Source organism: Ahaetulla prasina, chromosome 1, assembly GCF_028640845.1.
Source record: "Ahaetulla prasina isolate Xishuangbanna chromosome 1, ASM2864084v1, whole genome shotgun sequence".
In the NCBI taxonomy this organism is placed as follows: domain Eukaryota; kingdom Metazoa; phylum Chordata; class Lepidosauria; order Squamata; family Colubridae; genus Ahaetulla; species Ahaetulla prasina.
In genome coordinates, this window is record NC_080539.1 from 75,105,433 (window position 1) to 75,121,993 (window position 16,561).

General features: G+C 39.4%; 1 protein-coding gene across 2 annotated transcripts in view; it reads left to right on the plus strand.

Moving 5' to 3' along the window:
* The first annotated feature begins 817 nt into the window (after positions 1-817).
* EIF2AK2 (eukaryotic translation initiation factor 2 alpha kinase 2) overlaps positions 818-16,561 on the plus strand; it is a 33,049-nt gene continuing 17,305 nt past the window's right edge. The window contains exons 1-6 of one of the 2 annotated variants that reach the window (XM_058164457.1): positions 818-959; positions 6,095-6,224; positions 7,903-8,023; positions 10,903-11,087; positions 13,005-13,131; positions 15,670-15,755. In XM_058164457.1, the coding sequence (XP_058020440.1) occupies positions 6,103-6,224; positions 7,903-8,023; positions 10,903-11,087; positions 13,005-13,131; positions 15,670-15,755 (641 nt within the window). In that variant the 5' untranslated portion in view covers positions 818-959; positions 6,095-6,102. The remainder of the gene's footprint in view (positions 960-6,094; positions 6,225-7,902; positions 8,024-10,902; positions 11,088-13,004; positions 13,132-15,669; positions 15,756-16,561) is intronic. The other variant, XM_058164464.1, reaches the window with a different exon arrangement.

A 16,561-nucleotide genomic window follows, 5' to 3' on the forward strand; every position in this document is an offset into this window, starting at 1 on the left:
TTTGTTTTTGTAATTTCAGACCAGAAGCCAACTCTGCTGCCACACGTTGTCATTCAGGTTATCCATCTCGCTGAATTTCATCTAGATTTAGGAAGCAGACAGAGGTCTCTTTTTCTTTCTTCTGCTGCAGTCCAAGCACATCCTTTATCTTATCTCGGGACCAGAGTTTCCCACCGGCTCCTATGCTCTCATAACCATCCAGGCGTGAAATTGTTTGCTGTCATGTTATCAAAACTGGCGTGCTTTTTTCCCGGCAGCTGGAGATCCATCGGACCCACCACTGTGTCTCCCAAGCAGAGCCTTTCTCGTGAGTCGAGCAACTCCGTTTGCAGGTTGTTTCCTGATTGCTTAATTGTAGCCTATGACTGTCATTAAGTGTTGCATCATTAAGTGTTAAATTTGTACCCTATGACTATCGTTAAGTGTTGTGCCTTGATGAAGGTATCTTTTCTTTTATGCACACTGAGACTATATGCAAAAAGGCAAATTCCTTGTATGTCCAATCACACTTGGCCAATAAAAAATTCTATTCTATTCTATTCTATTCTATTCTATTCTATTCTATTCTATTCTATTCTATTCTATTCTATTCAATCTTTCCCTTCCTCTGTAATTTCAAAGAGCAAAATAACATGTTCCCCTTTTGGCACGCATCTTCCAAAATTTATAGGGAAAAAGGTGGTTTTATTCCCAGCACTCAGCCGGCAGCAGGGAGAGCCTTGACCGAGCTGGGCGGTGCACTTTCCCTCCGGGTACAATTTTACTTTCGATTTCTTCGGCGGGTTTGCCTGTTTTCCCCGAGATTTTGGCTGGGTGGCAGATTTAACGCGCGAGCCTCGGAGAAACGAAAGTACAGAGCGGTAGTGCTACTCCTCGCCTGCGCTCTGCTGGAGGAGAAGGGCGACGGGGCTTCTTCCCGGGGGAAGAACACCTGCTTCTGCTGCTTCGGTGAGTATTAGGTGAGTATTCGGTGGAGACGGGGTGGGGGGAATAGGCTTCTCGCCATTGCTGGGGACCGGTAGGACTCCTCAAATTCAGAAACGGCAAAGAGGCCTCCTTTTCTTCAAGGTGCCGTCGGCTCTGTGTATATGGAGAGCAGGTGGGGAGGCGAAGGGCTCACTGACATCAATTAAGCCTTTTTCTAAATGAAATCGGCTCAGTCGAGGTTCGGGTTCCAGCGTTCTTGAGGAAGCGTTTTCTTCCCCGGAGGTCCGGTTGATTGCGTTCAAGGAAAAGCCTGGAAAATCATCGGGTTAGAGAGGTATGGCAACATAAATTTGGATTCCCGCACCCCGTAGAGCGGCGATCCTCCACCTGGTAGAGACGTCGACTCCCAGCAGTCCAAGGGAATCTGGGAATTGAAGTCCACACATTTAAATAATAATAATAACAATCATAATCATAATCATAATCATAATGTTTTAATTTAATCTACATAGACTTCTGCAAAGCTTTTGACTCAGTAGTACACGATAAACTTCTCCTTAAACTAACATCCTATGGCATCTCAGGACCCCTCCACAAATGGATATCTGCTTTTCTGTCTTAACAGACAACAAGTGGTCAAAATTGGCAATGCTTTATCAAATCCTGTTCCTGTCAAGAGTGGCGTTCCTCAAGGCAGCGTCCTTGGACCAACACTCTTTATTCTATACATTAATGATCTTTGTGACCATATCTCAAGTAATTGTGTTCTCTTTGCTGACGATGTCAAACTATTTAACACCACAGACAACACTTCTATCATTCAAAACGACCTTGACCATCTAACCGCTTGGTCTAAAAATTGGCAGCTCCAAATTTCAACCAGCAAATGCTCAGTCTTACATATAGGGGAAAAAAACCCTAAAACTAAGTACATACTAGATGGACATTACCTTACAGACGACCCCTATCCCGTTAAAGACCTTGGAGTTTTCATGTCAAATGATCTAAGTGCCAAAGCCCACTGCAACTATATAGCAAAAAAAGCTCTAAGAGTTGTAAACCTAATTTTGCGTAGCTTCTTTTCCAAAAACACCACACTACTAACCAGAGCATATAAAACATTTGCTAGACCAATTCTAGAATACAGCTCACCTGTTTGGAACCCTCACCACATCTCTGACATCAATACAATTGAACGTGTCCAGAAATATTTTACAAGAAGAGTTCTCCATTCCTCTGAAAACAACAAAATACCTTATCCCACCAGACTTGAAATCCTAGGCTTAGAAAACTTGGAACTCCATCGCCTTCAACAAGACCTAAGTTTAACTCACAGAATCATCTATTGTAATGTCCTTCCTGTCAAAGATTACTTCAGCTTTAATTGCAATAATACAAGGGCAACCAATAGATTTAAACTTAATGTAAACCGCTTTAATCTAGATTGCAGAAAATATGACTTCTGTAACAGAATCATCAGTGCTTGGAATACTTTACCTGACTCTGTGGTCTCTTCCCATAATCCTAAAAGCTTTAACCAAAAACTTTCTACTATTGACCTCACCCCATTCCTAAGAGGACCATAAGGGGCGTGCATAAGCGCACAAATGTGCCTACCGTTCCTGTCCTATTGTTTTTCTTTTCTTCTTCCTATATGTGTTTATATGTGTATATACTATATAATCTTTTTGTATGATGTTGTGACAAAATAAATAAATAAAAAATAAATAAAATTTGTATACCGCCCTTCTCCTGAAGGACTCAGGGCGGTGAACAGGCAAATAAAATACAAACAGAAACATACACCATAATTAAAACAACCCTTAAAAAACTGATTCAAATTTGCCAAAAAATTTAAAATAACATTACACCCCATAAAATTACAGAAATTTAAAACCCATCAAAGTTCAATTAAAATTAAAATTTAAAGTTTAAAATCAGGCCAGTCCAGCCATACGAAATAAATAGGTTTTAAGTTCGCGGCGAAAGGTCCTAAGGTCAGGTAGTTGTCGAAGCCCGAGGGGAAGCCCGAGGGGAGAAGGCCCTCCCCCTGGGGGCCGCCAGTCGACACTGTTTGGCTGACGGCACCCTGAGGAGTCCCTCTCTGTGGGAACATACCGGACGCTGGGAGATAGAGGCCAAATGTTTCCAAGGTTGAAAAACAGGGCTGTATGTAGAGCAGGGGTCTCCATCCTTGACCACTTTAAGCCTGGAGGACTTCAACTCCCAGAAAGGCTGGGGAATAAAGGCTTAAAGTGGCCAAGGTTGGAGACCCCTGATGTAGAGGATTGTTCGATATTGATTTCATTTCTAGGTTTGTGAGACAGGTGAAGTGCTATTTTGCAACTTATGAGCCCATATTGCCTAGTTAGTTTCCCTTTATAAACGGCACATAATTGTGTAATTGGATTTTCCAGGATTTTTTTTTTTTTTTTTTGCCTATACCCAAAATACAGTTGTGGTTAGAAACCAAGCAGCTTAAGCTATCGCAACTCTTGAGCGCGAAGCCTGAAATTTGGATTTTGAAGATGGCCTTCATTTTGGATCTGAAAAGTATGGTAAATTGCAGATAGAAATCAGGCATGATGGTGGATAAAAGTGGCATACTAACAAACGGAATTTAACATCTTTTTACTGTTTATTGTATTGTGCACAGAGGGCCACTGTTGGTAGAGATATTTCCTGCTGTCCCTGGACATCCCAACTTTTACTGTGCGGTCCTCTAGCTTAGTTTGAAAACATGACAAATCAAAGTACATCATGTTGTAATTCTGTGCATGCTTTGGTATCATTTTTTACTGAATTTATTGCAACCTGAATTTGAATGTCAAAATATAGATTTTCAGTATATGTCATTAGCTTCATAGAGTAGGAGTAGAGAAAAACAATTTCCAGCAGTTTACAATAGTTAGTGTTGTAAAGAGTTATTTTGAAAGCTGTATCTGGATAAAGATAGAAAGTTTGATATATTTATACCATTAAAATATATTCAAATAATAACAAAAATGTTTGAAATACTAGGAATGGATCTATAAGCTTATTATGTTCTAAAACGGGTAAAACGGGAGTGAAGAACTTGGGTCCTACTCCCAACATCCCTTAACATTGGTTATGGTAATTGTAATCATGGAAAATATAACTTTGCAACAATTGGAATGACACAGGTTCTCCATCCCTTGGAGCAGTGGACCGCAATCTTTTTGGCTCTGTGGACTGGTAGCACCAGCAGCAGCAGCGGGAGCCGGGGGATGAGGGGAGGGGAGGGGATGGTTCTGCACAAGCGGCAGGTGCTCGCAGTCATGTATGAAGCTCCATTTGTATAAGCAGTGGGCATGCGCAGCGGCAGCTTGCACTAATGGAGCTTCGTGCTCAAGTACATGTGCCCACTGCTTGTGCAAATGGAGTTTTTGCCTGCTGCTTGTGTGGCCCGGTTCCCAATGGGCTGCAGCCCCGAGATTGGGGACTCTTGTCTTAAAGTAGCAAAATAAGGTGGCAAAATGTATTGTGCCCACCGTTTGCCCGCTGGTGGTTCTTTTTAGGATTATCTGTGCCCTTTTAGGGAAAAATAATGAAGACAATATTATAAATGATTGGATAGAGGCACTCAGATCTGATCTGAGTTGAACTCTGGTGGGGTAGGTCCTAAGGATCTTGTCCTGTACCTGGGGAAAGTTTGAGTCTGTCAATCTTGCGGAATTTTGGACAGGATTTTCAGGAGTTTCTATATGGCCACTTATACATTGGATCCTTGTCCATCCTGGTTGGTTAAAGCTGCCCAGAAGCTGGGCCAATTCATCTTTGACTGAAAGGAAGTTTCAACCAGAAAGTAAGACAGGAAGTTCCACCTCTTCAGGAAGCCATAACTAAATCTAGAAATGTTGGCACATTTCTGACTAATCTTCAGCCTTGGAGGAAGACCCTGGATGAAGTAGATTATCTCTTCAGTTAGGCTTTAGGCCGGGGTGAAATCTAAAAATTTTCCCTACTGGTTCTATGGGCGTGGCTTAATTGGTGGGCCTGGCTTGGTGGTCAAATGACTGGGTGGGTGTGGCCAATAACAATAAATAATAAAAATAATAAACAAAATATAAAAAACAATAAGAGGTACCAAAAACCAACAATGTAAAAGCAGCTGCACTTCACACTTCACACAGCCACAAAAAGCTCAAAAACCAACTTTCACACTTTACACACACACAACACAACTGACACACGCACACACAAAATGCCACATACAGCTTTCTGAGATTTTGTGTGTTTGTGTAGTTAGAGTGAAACACTACAGAAACACACCAAATCTCAGAAAGCTGCACAAATATTTTATTTTATTATTTTATTTTATTTTATTTTATTTTATTTTTATTTTATTTTATTGTGGACTTCAATTCCCAGAGTTCCTCAGCCAGCAAAGCCAGCCAGCATTAGTTGATCACTGAGGAAATAAATTAGCTAAGCAATTGATTCTGTCTGGGCTGAAAGTGAAACTGCTTTCGGGCTGGGAAAAAAGCCATGCGTTCATCAGTAATCAGGTAAGTGCCTTAGAATCTCTACTCTTACTTGTAGAAAACAAGTAGAGTACAAGTAAGGTTCTGCTGATGAGGAACTCAGGTGAGATCACCAGAGGAGACTTAAAAAAAATTTTTTTTTAAAGTTTAAAGGCTCTGCCATCTCAGCTGAGGGGCGGGATCCTCAAAGACTTTTTTTTTACTTTTAAAGGCTGTTTTCGGCTGAAGAAAAACCAGCTTTTAAAAGTAAAAAAAAAACAAACCTCTGCTGATGGTGCGGCTCAGCAGAGGCGGGGGGGTGGGGCCAGGGATTTTTGTTATCGGTCCTCTGAACCAGCAGCCGCCATCGCTACCGGATTGTGCGAGCCGGTCCGAACTGGGAGCATTTCACCCCTGCTTTAGGCCCCAGTATAATATGAACAAGGCTGCCCTGTTATACTTATCTGACAGATTCAAGAAGTGAAACATCTCAGAATTTAAGAAACATTTTTAATGCTAGCTAGAGTAAAACATGTTCTTAAAAACTGTGAAAATGAATCCCAAGGCAGCCTTATAACAAACCAATTAATTATGAAAAGGGTTGAAAATATTAAAAACATTAGTCCATTGCTATGTTTAGGGAGTTGCTAGTAAATATTCCTATTGTGATTTTTTTCTTGTAGGTTATAACATGGCTGACAACCATATTGACCCACGTGCATGCATGCAAAAACTTAATGAATATTGTCAGAAGAACCTTTTTAAATTGGAGTACAAAGACATTGCTATCACAGGCCCATCTCATGATCGTGTGTAAGTTGATGAAGAATATGCAGTGATCATAAAAACGATCCTATATGTGTGATGTGGAGCAGAATGTTTTTCATAATAGTAAGAAATGTCCATCTCCCTGGCTGTTTATCTCCCTGGCTGTTTATCTCTATTTAATAGCCCTGCTATGTAAAACATTTCTGAATTCTTATAAGAGAACTTCTTATAAGTTCTCACTGGATTGATCCAAAATTTCTTCTCTATACTTTTGTTTTACTTCCCAAATCATGTTACTACTTTGGGTAAGAGGTACATGTTCTGTATAGCTTTATTTATTGTCTACTGATGCTGGTTTCTAATTTTTTAAAAAAATTAATTGGCCTATTGATCAGTGGTTTTTAACACGAGGGGGCTAGCTAAGGGCATAATTTGGGTATATTCTGGGATAATAGATCAGTCTGAAATTTTTTTATGTGGGGATAATGGCATTATTGAGACTGGGAAAAGGAATAATTGTGTCAGTTTAGGAATCACTATTGCAGATATTGTATACCCAAATGGGGTATACAATATGGTGAACCTATTGCGCCGTGCGAGAGGTGGCACGCAGCGCCCTCTCTGATGACACGTGAGCCATTGCCCCAGTTCAGCTCTGCTGCACATGCATCTCCCGCTGGCCGGCCGGCATGTCTCTACTGCGCATGCGCAAGGGGAGGGGTGCATGCACGGGGTGCGCACGTGCATTGCATTTGGGAGGTTTGGGCGTGCACACGCTTTGGGCACTCAGTCCAGAAAGTCCAGAAAGATTAGCCATCACTGGTATACCCTGTCCTTGTTCATTGGCTGCCGTCTGTTCCATCAATAAGCTAAATTATTACTAAGTAAAGTGTGTGTGTGTGTGTGTGTGTGTGTGTGTATGTGTGTTTGTGAGTGAGTGAGAGACAGAGAGAGAGAGGTTATGAAGATGACTGGTTGCTGCTGTCTGATTCAGATTAAACTTGTCTTATACAATGTCCTGGGTCGGACTTGTTTGCTTCCCTTTCTTTTTTGCATCCTTCCACAGCAGATAATTCTTAAAAAGCTATTTCTTCCTGGACTGCTTTTCTCCACAGAGCAGCATGTCCCTAAAAATTGTTGACCATAAGTTAAGGAGCTGGGTTCTGTGACCTTAATGAGTTGATAAGAACCCTCTGGCAGGCTGGCCTCTCCTACCTGAAACTGACCAAATCTTAATCAGTTTCATGCTGAAGGCTTTTGCTATCAGGCATTTTAAATTTGGTCCTAAATATAGGTGGTGTTTAGAAAATGATTTTATTATTATTATTATTGCTATCTGTTTCCAAATTGTTGCTAACCGAGCTGGTCACTAAATGAGTAGTGGTTCTATCCCTGTTCTTTGTGCCCAGCATTTAGCTAGAAAGATGGTTTCAAGATATAGACAGGAATGGGAATGTAGTTCAGAGAAAATAGTCTTGTTCTCCTATCAGACTCCCCTACTGGAAGTTGGGGAACCTGAGATTTCATTAAAACAGCCCCTCCCCTCCTAGTTGAATTGAGGGGAAAAAGAAACAAATGACGGTTGTGTCTTCCAAGATTATCCTGTTGTTAACTTTTTTCTGATGATGGAGAAAATGGGAGTTATAATTGTACAATGGAGTGGATTTCTTCGATGATGCATCTCTCCTCCTGCTTCACAATATTCTTGCTTTCTTCACTGTAGATTCACTATAGCAGTTGCCATTGGCAAGGACCAATATGAATCTGCCATTGGTAAAACCAAGAAAGCAGCAAAAGCTCTGGCAGCTGTATTAGCCTGGAATACCATACAAGAGCAAAAAAAGGTAAGTGGAGGAGTGTCTACATACCAAGATCTAAACCAGAGTTCCCCAATGTTTCCGGCTTTGCAGACTGGCAGGGAGGAAGTGAATTTGCAGAAGCAGCATACACACGCACCTGCCACTCGTATAAATGGAGTGTGTGCATTTCACTGCACACACTCCGTTTCTGCCAGCCATTTCCACAGCCCAGTTGCAAACTCCTCATGGCCCACTAGTGGGCCGCGGCTCACAGCTTGAGGACCCCTGATCTAGACAGCAGGTTTGAGCAACCAGGCTCATATTTTCACTAAGAAAGGATAGTTTGGGGTTCCTCTCAGTAGAGAGCAGGATCAACTTTTTTTCTAATCTGCCCTCCACATACGTTTCTGTTTGTCATGAAAAAGGAAGCAAGCATAGCATTGCTATGGCAGCATTCTGCACTTAACAAATAGCTTTTCCAAAAACTCGACTGGTCATAAGCCATTCAGTAAAATGTTTGTTAAATAAAAAAAAAGTATGCCAGTTTCATCATGTCACATGATGTTCCAACATCAAAAACAGCAGCAGCAACGACAACAAAATCATTAGTTACTTCCTTTCCTAACAACGCAGAGTTGCTGGAGTCAGGCAGCATATAAATTTAATAAAATATTATTATGGTTCATCGCACAGTCAGCCAGATGTTCAGACTGGATTTGGCATTTTTGTCCTCACATCGAGTCCTTTCAAATAGGAATAGTCAGATTTTTGATGGTGTTACAGATATCATCAAAGGATGTCAGCTGTTCCAAGTGAAGCTGTCTTTTGCAGTTGATTGATGGTGTATTTGTCAATGCCAATGGTGTTCAAGTGGTGGTCCAGTTGTTTTGGGATTGCACCCAAGGCGCCTGTTACGGTTGATGCTACCTTTACTTGCTTTTGCTACAGTCATTCTATTTCTATTTTCTGGTCTTTGTATTTTGTTACTTTGTCCAGTTTTTTTCTCCTATATTCTGTACCCAGGTACTGCCATGTCCACTAACCAGACTTTTTTGTCTTTCTTGTCAACAGTTGTTAAGTCTGGGGTGGTTTTCTGTTTGAATTCTAAAGTCCCAGAGAAATTTAGTTTCTTCATTTTATATGACTTTCTCTATTTTAGGGTCCCACCAATTCTTGCTTGCAAGCAAATGATATTTCTTGTAGCTCTTCAGATGCAACATTGTTCTTACTCTATCATATCATTGTTTACAGTCAGTCTATGTGATCTTCTTGCAGCATATATAATACAACAATAAAATATTATTATTGTTATAGTTATGGTTGTTTGCACACTCAGCCAGATGTTTAGCCTGGAGCTGAGATAGGCAGATGTATTATTTGTACATTTCTGCTCTGTGTGATTAAATGGGAAAATAAAATCCCCCCCCCCTTCATGTCAGCCTCATTAAGTAGACTGTCATGAAGCGGGGAAGTGGGGGTGTGAGTCCAGGAAAAAATTCCTTGGGAAGGCTAAAACTATCTATATCGAGATTAGCTATAATAATGGAAAACTGCAAAGCAAATTATACTGAACCTCCCCCCCTCCCCCTTATACTCCAGTGAATCATAAGGTTATCTGTCCGAGTCACTCTTAAATGTTATTTCATTTTTGTAAACTTAATATTTCAACACGTTTTGCTTCGTTGACATTTCTTGTACACATCTATCAATGTCTTCCTCCTCGCACTCTATACTCCATTATGCTTTTAAATGTAGTCTAAAAATCTAAAATTACTGCATATGTTAGGTTTAAAGGGTATAGATTTTCAAACTGGAATTGATTAAGATAAACTGACTACATTATAAAAATCTGTCCAACCCAGAAAAAAAATACAAACTTTAATTTAAACAGACATTATTATATTTCTATATGGTGAGCTTTTAAAATAAGTTCTTGCCTATCATGGCCATAAAAGTGGTTAGAATTATTTTTCTTTTACTGTGGAGGTTGAGCTCAAATTTGGAGAATGGCAACAGCTAAAGCAAATAGAGTTTGTCTAGGTTTGGGAGAGGATTAGAAATTTTCCTTTTAAAATACTGTTTAAACTTATTTTAATAATTAATCTAGTTTTCAAGTTTCCTACTTCAGATTGGAAGGCAATTGCCAATTTTCAGAGCTTTAGAACAGGTCTCCATGAGGGTTGAAGGCCATGAGTTTGACCACCTTTGTCGTAAAGTCAAATTAGGCATTCCCCAGGCAGTCTGTGCTGAGGAAAGGAATGTCCTTTCAGTGATTAATTCCAGGTAGCTGATTCTAAGGAGAGGTACCTATAGGGGAAGGGGTGCTACCTTTTATGCTATATTTCCCCTGTAAACCCTGCCCCTCTTTTCACAGTGTGAGGGTTTTTCAACTTCTGCTAGGTGCTACTGTCAGGGGCACGTGACCTTGGAAACTCTCTCAACAAGTTGCTTTTTCTTTGTAAAGCAAGATTTTTCAAGGTTTCACAAAAACATCTCTGAGTTCCTTCAAACTAACAAGATTTATTATGCCACAAGCTAAAGCTAACTTGATTAAAATTTCGTTTCCACTTATGCCTATGGGATACGTCCCTCCCCACCAACCCAAAGCTTTCTACAGCTTGCACAATTCTTCAACCCACATATATTTTACATAATCATGTGGGGTCATAAAGTAGATCTGCCCTTCTTTTCTCTCTCTTTTTTTTTGTTGTTGTTGTTGCCTTGGGTATATATTTGTGATCCGTTGTATATTTTGCTAAATCGCAACAATGCTTTTGCCAAAAATACTGCAATTTATGTTACTGTCTCTCTTTACAAGAGAGAATAAATTAAGAGCAAGTTATCTGTTCTTTGTGCAGGAATTCCAAGAACAATTTCACTCTCCTCAAGCGGATTTACTTTTGCTTATTTTTTTTTTTTTGTAGGGAGAACTGGATTCATGTGAACAGGACAAGGAGTCAACGTTATCTCCGCTTTCTCTAAGTGTTTCTGAAAGTACATCTTCAAATTCAATTAACTATGTTTCCTTGCTTAATGAGTATGCATTAAAGAACAAAGTGCATGTTCAGTATAACTTGATATCTAAAACTGGATTGGAACATAAACCAGTGTGAGTTACTGATAATATTTTATCTTGGGGAATAGGGTTGCATTTTAAAAAAAATTCTGTTGGGGTATGTAGGTGTTACTTAATTTTATTCATAGGAGACTGGTTCACACATTGCAATGAGCCATTGTTTTATTTGACAGTGGTTTCTTGAATATTGGTTGGGTTTGTGCACCATGCTTAAACATAAATCATGGTTTATAAATCACAATAGCTGTATTTACATATCACACTAACCCAAATTAAATCTTTTCACACAGAGAATGTGTGAACCAGTCGAAGATATTTTTGCAAACAAACAAATGCAAGTTTAGGCTGCAAAAACAGGAATATATCTCTAGTAATCAGATTTGTCATATATAATATATTGTTACACATTTTACCAAGCCTTGTTTAAGCTTAGAAGATAAGCAGAATCATACTATCATAGAATGTAAAGGTTGGAAGAGATCTAGTCCAATCCCTGCCTGGTATGGGGGATCCACTGTTATGGCATCCCTAATAAAGGACTGAGAGACGTGGTGGCTCAGTGGCTAAGACGCTGAGCTTGTTGATTGAAAGGTCGTCAGTTCAGCAGTTCGAATCCCTAGTGCCTCGTAACGGGCTGAGGGACTTGTCCCAGCTTCTGCCAACCTAGCAGTTTGAAAGCACGTAAAAAATGCAAGTAGAAAAAAAGGGACCACCTTTAGTGGGACAGTAATAGCGTTCCATGCGCCTTTGGCGTTCAGTCATGCCGGCCACATGACCACGGAGACGTCTTCGGACAGCGCTGGCTCTTCAGCTTTGAAACGGAGATGAGCACCGCCCCCTAGAGTCGGAAACGACTAGCACATATGTGCGAGTAGAATCTTTACCTTTTTAATAAAGGACCATCCAGATTCTGTTTAAACATTGCCAGTGAAAGAGAGTTCACTGTCTCCTGAAACAATATATTCTGTGGAAGGAAACCTTTTGTGGATGTCCAACTGAAATCTATTTCCTTGTAAGTCAAATGGATTATTTCCTCTGGAACAATTTTGAACAATTTTGCATGTCTTATGACAATGCAGTTTAGCCAACACAGAATAAAAAAAAAGGAACAATGATGTTTAAAGTTCTGGTTTTAAGGTTGATATATGTGGTACTTAAAAGTTTGTGAACCCTTTTGAATGTTCAACATCTTTGCATAAACATGACCTAAAAGTTAAACAAATGCATAAAAAACATTATACTTGCTCATTTATTTACTTAGGAAATATATACTGCTATATAGCTATGTATAAATAAATTGCTTATTTTTAAAGGTTGATTACTCAAGCTTGAAGCACTTTAGATACATAAACTCAAAATTAAATCTGACTGCCTTGAATTGGGCTTATCTTTTTATATATATATATATTTGTGTGTGTGTGTGTCTTTGGTTATTCGAGTTTTCTCCCGCGTAAAATTGGAAGTGTCTTGGTGACGTTTCGACGAAGTCTCATTCGTCATCTTCAGGCTTCAGCTTCGTGCTTCTGGGAGCAATGTGTGATTGCAGCTGGAAAAGGAAGAAACAGCTGCAATCACACATTGCTCCCAGAAGCACGAAGCTGAAGCCTGAAGATGACGAATGAGACTTCGTCGAAACGTCGCCAAGACACTTCCAATTTTACTCGGGAGAAAACCTGAATAACCAAAGACCTACATACAAACACCTGCGAAAACCTCAGAAAACAAATATATATATATATATATATATATATATATATATATATATATATATATATATATATATATATATATATATATATATAAAATAATTGCAGCTTTTATGTTCAGTGTGCTTTTATATCAGCAGTAGGCTCCTTTGATTTACTGAAAGTTACTTCTAGATAGATGGGAAGTGTCAGCAGCCTTCTTTTACAACACAACATCATTTTTTTCTCCTTTTATATCTTCTAGCTTTTCTTATGAGTGTCGGATTGGTGATATGGTATTTGATGTTGGAAAAGGAAACAAAGTTCAAGTAGCCAAACTTGAAGCAGCCAAACTAGCATATGAAAAGTTGACTAGCTCATCAACTTTCAGAGTATGTAAACTGAAATATACCATATAGTCCCTGTCATGTTTTGGGTAAAAGAAATCAGGTTGCTCTCTAAGTTTTGTTTTCCAGTTCCATGGAATGGAATTGCTAACGGGTTGCATTATGGTACAGTCTTCTGATATACAGAAAGAAAACCTTTCGAAAGGTTTGACTGTTATTATTTTCATTATAAAAGGTGATATAAAATTTGTAAAGAGCAACTTGTATCTAAGCCAATGGTCCCCAAGCTTTTCAGCTTGGTGGTCCAGCTGAGGGGAGGGGAACTGGGACACGTGAGTGGTGTGTGCAGCCTGACTCATGTCAGCAACAGACTGGCGAGCATGTGCACATAGCTCAACTTGTCGCAAATTGAGATGTGTGCACGTGCCAGCCCACTGTTCGCGATAGTTGAGTTGCGTACGCATATACCGGCCCAACGATCACACAGCCTATTTGCAAATAGGCAACAGCCTGGTAAATCATGATCCAGAGGTTGGGGACCTCTGATTTAAGCAATTTATTGTTGCATTCATTGTAATTTCTCCAGAGTAGAATTTGTCTAATTATAGTTACTCATGCCTGAATAACATCTGGACAGATCATTAACATGGGTTGATTGGAAAACTATATGCAGTACATGTTCATAATGATTTGTCAGATGTTTCACTTGTTCTGATTCACAATCATGAGATCAGGGCACCATTTTGAATACTGCGATTCTGTGTCTACTTGGAATTCAGTCTCATTCTTGCTCTCAAACAAATATGAAAAGTTTTACAGCCTGATATTGCTTCATTATGAGAGTGGTTGGAATACAGTTTTCCATTGTTTCCTATTAAATCCTCCCCTGCCCCCAATTGGATGTTCCTAAGTGCAAACCTGGATGAATTTAGACTGCTTATTAACAGTTATTTGCATAGTTATAGCTGTGATCTTGTAATTTCTCCTTTTCCTGGTACATCACACTGCATGTTACTATAGATAGTCCACTACTTAAAATAATAATTGAGCACAGCATTATGGTTATAAGTTGTTGCAATCATAAGTCAAAGCGTCATGTTACTGGACCCATGTTTTTGATACTTTTTTTAGTGGTTATTAAATGAATACTCCAATTGTCAAGCAAATCCATTTACCCAATGGGTGTTTATTTGTTTTTTTTCCTGGAAACTGGAAATAAACATTGGAAACTGGGAAAAACTAAAATAATGAAAGGCAAACCTGGCAAAGATAATCCTCCCACTTGGAATGTTGCAGTGTACTGTAAATGGGGTTAATCTTAAACAGCATTTGGAAGCTACAATTGGTCCAGACCCCTATGGTGGTGGCACATGTGACACCAATTTTACTGACTGCTGCTTTGCTTCTGGGTGCAAGTCAAGGAGTTGGTTCTCATCTTTAAAGCCCTTTATGGCATGAGTCATAAATATATCTGCTGAACCATCTTTCCCCAATGGAATTGACTGTCCCACTTGGGCTGGTAGAAGGGGCCTACTGCGGATCCTATCAGCCAAAGAATTTCAGCTGGTGGATCCAGGAGGAAGAGCCTTTTCTATCACGACTCCTGCCCTCTGAAACTTCTTGCCATAGGAGGTAAGATCTTCCCTCTTTCTTTTAGCCTTTAGGAAAGTCCTTAAAATTTGGCTATGCGGGCTAGCAAGGGGTCCTAATAGAAATAGCAATAGCAGTAGACTTATATACCACTTTCCAGTGCTTTACAACCCTCGCTAAGCTGTTTGTAGAGTCAGCACATTGCCCTCAACAATTTGGGTCCTAATTTTACTCGGAAGGATGGAAGGCTAAGTCAAGCTTGAGCCTGGTGAGAGTTGAACTGCTAAATTGCAGATAGCCAGCAGTCAGCAGACGTAGCCTGCAGTACTGCATTCTAACCCACTGCGCCACTGTGGCTCTTCTTCTAAAGAAGAAGCTGCTTACTCGAGGTGGTTGGTACACTAACAGAGAAGACAATCCACTTCTCTTCTCCAAACCCTTGTTTTTCAGTTTGTTTTATTTTTTATGACTTTAATACATTTTATATTTATAATATTTATATGTTGCTTTATCTTGATAACGCTGCTCAGAGTTGGCTGAGCCGCTACATGGGTGGCAAATAAATTGGATGGATGGATGGATGGATGGATGGATAGAGATAAGATAAGATAAGATAAGATAAGATAAGATAAGATAAGATAAGATAAGATAAGATAAGATAAGATAAGATAAGATAAAAAGGGAATGAGAATTGTACTTGTGACCATGGGATGGTCATGCAAATAGTCATGAACATGAACCAGGTGTCAGCATTCAAAATGTGATCCCATGATCATAGCTGTGTGCATATGTGGTCAAATTGGGCTGTAAGTAGCTTTGGTGGGGATTGTGGGGTGGGATCTGTCAAAATTTCAAATGGTTGTTAAGCAACCAGTCATAAGCCAAGGATTACCCATATATGTTTAAAATTCCCAGATGTAAAATAAATGATTTTTCTTACATTGTTATCTTTTGCTGAATAAATCTTTTGTTTTGGAATTACTATTTTTCTAGGCAGAAGAACGTGCTAACTCCATCAGTGATTCCTCAGATACAACATTTAGTAGTAGTCAAGGACTATCGAGTGAAGCATCTGGGAGGTAAGATTATACTGAATTACTTTTTTAAAAAATACGCTTTAAGTAAATTGATATAAAGAACAGAACATTGCAAAGTGAACACCAGTTAGGAGTGGTATGGTAATCAGCATGAAAGGCCTTTCCATAATTTTATTCTGATTGTGGAATTTATATGTAGCTCCTTTTATGTCTTTCAGGTTAACAGGCTGGATATCTTTAGCTGAATAGCTTACTGATAGTCTTTGTCTGGTTTATATCTTCACCCTTTTGTATATACTTGTGGTGTGATGATGTGTGTTCAAAAGGGATAGATCTTGTGACATGCTGCTTTCATCATTTTTGCTTCCATGATGCCCCTTTTGGGTTAGAATTTAAGGAAATCTTGACAGTATCTTCTTCCTCTTCTACCTGTTCTATTTTTTTTCTTTTCTTTATATTATCTGTGAGGAAATCCAAAGAATTAAGGGGAACCTTAATTTTAATTACAGGTAGTCCTCGATTTATAACCACAATTGAGCCCAAAATTTCCATTGCTAAGAAAGACAGTTGTTAAGTGAGTTTTGCCCCTTTTTATGACTTTTCTTGCCACAGTGGTTATGTGAATCACTGCAGTTGTTAAGTTAGTAATGGGGCTGTTAGGTGAATCTGGCTTCTCTGTTGACTTTGCTTATCAGAAGGTCGCAAAAGGTGATCACTTGACCTCCCAGGAAACTGCAACCATTATAAATACATGTCAGTTGCTAAGGATCTGGTTTTGATCATGTGACCATGGGGATGCCGCAGTGGTCATAAGTGTGAAAAAGGGTCATAAGTCACATTTTTCAGTG